We start from the raw sequence: 7134 nt of genomic DNA on the forward strand, positions 1-7134 counted from the left end.
ATGTAAAGGTATTTTCTTTCACTGTGAGTATGCCGTACTCTCACATACAGCATGACACTTTTACCTCCATAAAAGGCAGTCATTACTACAAATGCCTTCTCATCACAGTATTCATGCAATTTTTTTCCTTTTATGAGAAATAATCATTTCTTTCCACTTTACATCAACTTCATACTTTTCTTACAGTTACTTCTAAATCAACTTTTGCTTCTACCTTTTTTTACTTACACACACAGAGATCCCAGCCTGTTTATAAATGACTGCGTGTGAAAAATCTCATGAACACAAAGTCAGATATGATATGACCGACAGATCTTTTTTTTAATGATCAAAACTGGACAGCATTGGATCAAATAGAAACAAGATCATCATACAAGTTGCCTCCGTTTTTTTAAAAAAAATATTGCTTAGTAACATTTTAAGCTAACTTTCAATATTAAAGGAAAAACAAGAAACTCAAGTTTCTCCACTGAGGACAAGCAAGCCTACTTGCATGTTTTAAAGGAAAACAGGCACTTCCTTTTCCTTCTTTAGATAACTCGATATTTCCCCTGCTATATTTACATAGTTCAGGTGTCTAGACAATAGTGTGGTCAATATGTGATAGCGCTGGCCTTGCTTTGTTGTCTGTTGGGGACGCTTCCTTGTGCTGTCTGTCCGAGTACTATACACTTTGTTTTGATTTTTAAGGAGCTCTATTTGAGTATTACAGTCTACTTTTCCAAGCATTCACCTGCAAACATTTTCATCTGACACACTGAACTAGCTCTCTCCACACTGCATTCTCCCCCTCATCTGATTAGTGTCAACACAGCTGCCCTATTCTGAGGAATGTAAACTAATATTGTTGTTAGACCTCCCTCAACCCTAGGAAACTTCCTCAAAGCCTTACAGTCTCGTTAGGATTTTTTTCTTATCCCTTCAGAGATTTAAATCCCTGTGACAAACGTGTTGAGGAGAGATCAGGGAGGCAAACATCAATTCCATAAATAAAATCCTATATGCTATAACATACATTTACATGTATGCATGTATAAATATTTAATAATGCATTGCTCCAAAATAACTTTGTCATCTTACAGTGAAAGTCGAAGTCAATCACCAGACAATAGGGACTTGAGTGAAGTCCCCTCAGGATTTAAGTGGGTCTCTGGATTGACAGAATTCAAAATGAAGATGGCTTAAAAACATCTCACCTGATTACTTTAAAAAAAAAAAAAAGCATCATTTGCTTTTAAAGGATGAAGTTTGAAGATAGAACTGAGGACTTAACTGAGTTGAGACACAATCAACTAATCTGTCTTAGTGATACATGAATACCCAACAGAGGAGTCAGTTCAGTGTATCTGGCAGAATGTGATCTGCTCTCTCAGTCTGTTCTTATACAAAGTGATTTTATAAACTCCTGAATATTGGGCTTCCTCAAATGCATAACATCACCCAGAAATTTTTCTTTTCCCTTTTCTCCTACTGTTTCATTTTTACTTAAAGAAGAATCTTACAGTCTCCACAGAAAATATTAACCAAGAAAAGAGATTCCTATACACAGTTTGCAAAAACATTACATTGGGTGACCAAGAACCACCAATATGTAAGCTCTTATTTAAAAAATAGAAATGAAATAGCATCTCTAAATGGAGTGCTAAAATCTAAAAGCCTTACCTCACTAAATTGAGCCTGGGCATTGTTTTCCAGGTACAACATGTTAGCTGTAAGATTGATCAATGCCGCTGTCCTCTCTTCTGGCTCCAGGATTTTGCCAACCCCCCACCCCCTCTGAGACCCTTACAGTAGGAATCTACTAAGAAGATAACAGACCTCAAGTCCCTCTCTGTCTTTCTCTCTCTGTACATAATTCTAGGTTCCCTAATATATACCCAACTATAGGCATGAGGGGGCGGGACTCTTCTCTTTACCTGTCCAATCCATCAACTTCCACCTGGACTCCTCCACTCCAATGGAGTGAGGCCTCTCCCATCTCATTAAGTAGTTAGAATTCCTTATCACCAATCTTTAAAAGAAAAAGAAAGAGAGGGGAGAAAAAAAAAAAAAAAAAACAGGAGAGAGACAGGTAAAACTTTCCCTTGTCTCTTTCATAAGAAAGTACACTCTTTCCTGAAAACAAAATCTCCCCAAACAAACCACAAACCGTACCACCACCAGGACTTACAGAAGGCACTTCAGAAAGTTGTTTTACACTCTGCATCTGAAAAGTAAAACTTCAGGGAAAGCTTTTGAAAGTTTTGTTTCGTTGTTTTCGCTTTTTAAACCTAGATGTGGAGTTTCAAGAATGATTACACAGTTGGAAATTTGGGGAAACCATGCTTATATGTCCTTAATATAAAAATGAAAATCCACTGCCTGATAGGCGAAGGGTTTTCAACTTCTTCTCCCAAGAGAAACGCCAGTGGTTTCATGCAAAGCTATGCTAACATAAGCCACTTGATCATCCAGAGCATGTTTCAATAACAATTTAAACCATTGGTCCCGTTAACTTGTGAAAACAAACAAACATCCACATTATGTACAGGAAATAGAAATCCTGGGGAAAGTGCCCATTTTTTTAAAGCCCTTTAAAAAAAAGCACCTGTATCTTTCTATCATATTTCTTGAAACATGGAATCAATACAATAGCTAATCTATTTGAATATTTATTTTCTCTACCGTATCTAGTTTTTATTAATGCTCAAAGATAATATTTTTATAAACAGGTAATTACTAATAAAAAGAATAAATCTTAAAGTCTGAAAGACCAATTAGCTTTTGCCTTAAAAATATATTTACATAAATACATGACAACATTCATGTAGAATCTGGCCTTGCTTACCATGATTTAGTGAAGATGAAATGCACACTGATGGTTATTGTGCGATCCACTAAAATATGCTCATTGCTGTCGAGTATTCTACATAATTCAGTTAGATTTATATCTAAACTTCACTCCTCTCCCCACACTTGGGAAGCCAAATTCCCTGTCCTGCGTGAAAGTTATAACTGGACAAGATATCTGTACAGTAAGTTAATATTTAGATTTATTCTAAAATTTAGACGAAAATTAGAAGCCAGAATAGGTTAGTATATAAACTTTAAAAATAAAGTGTGCAAATGCATTCATGACCTTGGATTTGCCTCCTCTTTACTTCACTTTTTGCATCCATCAAATGCATGCACATAAGGGATAATACGATCATGGGGTGATATTTACTTTTTAGCCCCTAAGTTACTGGTAAGAATGTTTCTTTTTCTGCAAAAATTTTTCAGTAATATCATTTGATCTCAAGTGTCCAAGAAAAGACAACACTAATGCTACAAATTTATATCAGACAAAATGTTCATTTCTTCACTGAAATATTGGAAAGATGATCTCTTACTACCTGTAATTAACCAAATAAGCTGTAGCTACAAGGCAAAAAAAAAAAAAAAGAAGAGAGAGGGAAAGAAAGTAAAAAAGAAATGACTTGAAAAATGCAATTTCATTATTTGTACCATGAATTTAAATTATACACCCACTGCCAGCTTCTGGGTCAATAGTAGAAAGCAGTTAGCTGTTTCCTTAAAGCTGTGCTTAGTTAAGTGGTTCAAAAACTTGGATGACCCTGAGAATCATCCAAGGTGCTTTTTAAAAACAGATTTCTTGACCTGGCCCCGTATCTACTGAATAAGACTCTCCAGGGATACAACACCTACATCTGTATTTTCTATAGCCCAGTAGGAAGTTCTGAATGAGTCAGGTTTGGAAGTCAATCTGGAGTAAATGCCATTAGCACAACTGCCCAGAAAGTCATTATTGAATTCTTTTTTACATGAATAGTGTAACCACGTGAACCCCAAATCTAAGGTCCACAGTTTCAGATGTTGATGATATTCTATCAAATGTAAACAGATTTCATCTTTCGCAAAGTCAAAAGATTCCCAGCAGAATGTGATGGATTAAAACGATCAAATTCCTTCTATCTACCACCTTAGCCTTCAGCACATGCCAGTCAGACTATGATCTCTATCTACATAACTACCAAAATCTAAAATGCGTGTATCTTACATGTAAGATATGATAAATCTGCTGAGGCTACTTGTGTGTTTTGGGTACATGAGGGGAAGGAGTACTGGACTGGGGGTTACAGGAGTAACTAGGAGGTACAGCAACTATTACCAATTCTGAGCCCTTGGGGCAGGTTACTTAACCACTCTGGATTCAGGTTCCTCGTTTGTGAAATGAGAGGCAGAACTAAATGATTTCTAAAGACCATTATAAAGATAAGAGTCTCTGTCCAGAATTCATGGAAGTGATTTAGAGGATTATTTACATTTCTCTTATTTTGCTGGGATATTTGTACCTCAGTTTGCTCAACTTTGAACTGTACAATGAAGCAGTTGAGTTGCACAGATACTAAGATGCTTAAATGACATAAAGAAAAAGGTACAATGTACTAAAGGGGAAAATCCATGCTTTTTGCTCTAGGATATCCTCCTATTAAATTCACTAATAGCTACTAATTCATTTAAATTTGAATTTAGCACAAACATTTTCATAAAAGAGTGAATCAAAGTACATCAGATAACGTTTGATTTCAGAATTAGTGTGAATACCTGATGTAAACATCATGCATTTACTTAAGCAAAAGGTTACAGAGAAGCAACCATTCTCTGTATTCGCCATGCAACAATGCTAATCTTGGATCTCAAAGGTTTATTAATATGCATTAATTTTCCTAATAACCTAATGATATAGGTATTATTATCCCCATTTTACAGGTAAATAAACTCAAAGATTGTAAGGAGGTTTCCCAAGTCCTCAGGAGTCAGAACAACTTTATTTAACTTTACTCACAGCTCACAGTTTTTCATTCTCAGCCATTTCCCTCAAATTCCTCAAAGCTTCATGGCCTCAGAATCAGGAGTCAGCACTATTCCTTGAATGAAAATGCCACTGCTGTAAATCTAGTGCATTGGAAGGAGAAGTCATTCAAGATGTAAGATTAACATGTATGTTTTCCTGAAATAATACTGTTAAAATTTTGTTGAATATCCTTCTTAACAGATACTCATGTAAGAGCTCTTTGTATATTAAAGATATTAACCCTTATCATAAGTGCTGCAAATATTTTTCCACTGTGTGTATTCCTGTGTGTGTGTTTCTGGTGTTTCAACTCGTATATGGATTTATGGTTTGCTTTTTGGTGTAGAAGAATTTTATTTTTTCCATAACTGAATTTATCATATCATTTTTCTCTTATAATTTATTACTTTTCAAAAATAGTTTGAAAGGTCTTTGCCAGCCCAACATTATAAAATCCTTAAGCCGTATTATCATTTCATATTATTATCGGTTTTTGAATTGTTTCATATGCAAATCTTTTCACTCTCTAGAATTTGTATTGGTATGAGAAATAAATGAAGATACACTTCCACTCAAAATACATAACTTATCTTCATCATTTTATTGAATAATTTTCTCTCTAATTTGACATGCAATCTTTACAATATACCAAATATCAATGTCTCCATTTTATATCTTTATGTAAGAAAGTTAAGCAAGTATATAAATCTTCAGCACACAGGAAATACTTGTCTGAAGTTCTTAATCCACACTATGTAAGCTTGGGTAGGGAAAAACAGGGTACCTATAAAATTCTAGGAAGTAAAAAGTGGAAGCAATTTTGTCTTTCAGATCTATGCCTGCCCCCCGTGGCTTGGGGTAAGTATAGAGAACAAGGAAATGTTTAGGTTTCATGAAGCCATAAAAATGGAGATAAGTGTTTTAGTGGGTTCGCCTCATGAAGACTCTAGTTCTATTGAATTGAGAGAACAGAGAAGTTAGAAGAGGCTTAGTTAGTCATTTATTAAAGTAAACAAAGACTGGTGACTTGTTTTTATATTAGCAGTTGAGATTCCAAGAAAGAATATGTGCCTGGTTCTAAATTTATCAACCCTCTATGCTTTCACCAAAAATTTACCTGAATGACGTAGGAAAATGAATATCTAGCAATATCTCTACATTCTCCCCTCCCTCTAGAGGCCCCTCACCATCACTTTATCTTTCCTAAAGAACAACTATGATCATGTTACTCCTCAGGATGAGTCCATGCCATTGGGACGCGGGCCTCTCACTGTTGTGGCCTCTCCCGTTGCGGAGCACAGGCTCCGGACGCGCAGGCTCAGCGGCCATGGCTCACGGGCCCAGCCGCTCCGCGGCATGTGGGATCTTTCCGGACCGGGGCACGAAATTGCGTCGCCTGCATCGGAGGCGGACTCTCAACCACTGCGCCACCAGGGAAGCCCAAAACCAATTATTTTTGTAGGCACTCAAGATCCTTCTTCACAGGCTGGTCCCAAGCTACCCTCTCAGCCTCATCATCCCTATTTTCCACTCTGCTTGCTACATGCTGGCCCCAGCTGACCATTTCTGTCCCTCTGCTCAATCTGATCCCTCAGTTTGAAATGCCTTCATTCTCTTTACCCGATAAATTGAAACATTTTCAAATTCTTCCAATGAATCTGAGTTCTCCAATTCCGTAGTTGAAGTTCAGTCTTCTCTTATTTTATATGAATGTGTATAAAATAATAATAAAATGCTACCTTACAATGAAAAAATCTGTATAATTGTCTGTCTCCCCTATGAGGCTATGAATTTTGAGGTCAGAGTACACTTCTGGTCATCATATCACATTTCATGTCTAAAAGCTTGATGAATATAAGTCCAGTTGAACAATTTAACTCTGTAAGGAAAAACCAGAAAGTTGAAGATGGATTCTTTACCCAAAGTATTTATTAGGACATGGATGCCTTTCCTATAGGAATCAATAAACAGCACCTAATTACAATAGAAGAGAGAGAAAAATGATGCTTTCAACCCAAGGATAGTACGTCAAATCTTCAATAATTATTTGTCAAGAAGGAAAATTGTCAGCATGATAAACCAGCAACAGGCAAAAAATATTGGGGTTTTATAGAGCTTGTGTGAAAGCTAAGAAATGTTGGGACTTTCCAAGCTGCCCCAGAACAAAATCAATCAGATCATTTTAATACCACCCACCATAAAGTCAAAGGGTGACCAGCAAGACACAGTGAGTAACTTTCACAGCTCTAATCTTTCTCAAGTGATTTCCTTCCTTTCCTGCTCCAGACAGGTAAGAA

The 7134-nt window shown here is 36.4% G+C and overlaps 1 protein-coding gene across 7 annotated transcripts in view; it reads right to left on the minus strand.

Moving 5' to 3' along the window:
- TP63 (tumor protein p63) overlaps positions 1–1851 on the minus strand; it is a 100426-nt gene extending 98575 nt beyond the window's left edge. For 6 of the 7 annotated variants that reach the window (XM_030760860.2, XM_022569664.2, XM_089910688.1 and 3 more), the window contains exon 1: positions 1663–1850. In XM_030760860.2, coding sequence (XP_030616720.1) covers positions 1663–1704 — 42 coding nt within the window. In that variant the 5' untranslated portion in view covers positions 1705–1850. Of the gene's footprint in view, positions 1–1662 lie in introns of all 7 variants that reach the window. The other variant, XM_089910689.1, reaches the window with a different exon arrangement.
- Positions 1852–7134: the final 5283 nt, after the last annotated feature.

The sequence above is a fragment of the Delphinapterus leucas genome, chromosome 4 (assembly GCF_059928025.1).
Source record: "Delphinapterus leucas isolate spDelLeu-1000000601 "Yukka" chromosome 4, BTC_Dleu_Yukka2, whole genome shotgun sequence".
Taxonomy (NCBI): domain Eukaryota; kingdom Metazoa; phylum Chordata; class Mammalia; order Artiodactyla; family Monodontidae; genus Delphinapterus; species Delphinapterus leucas.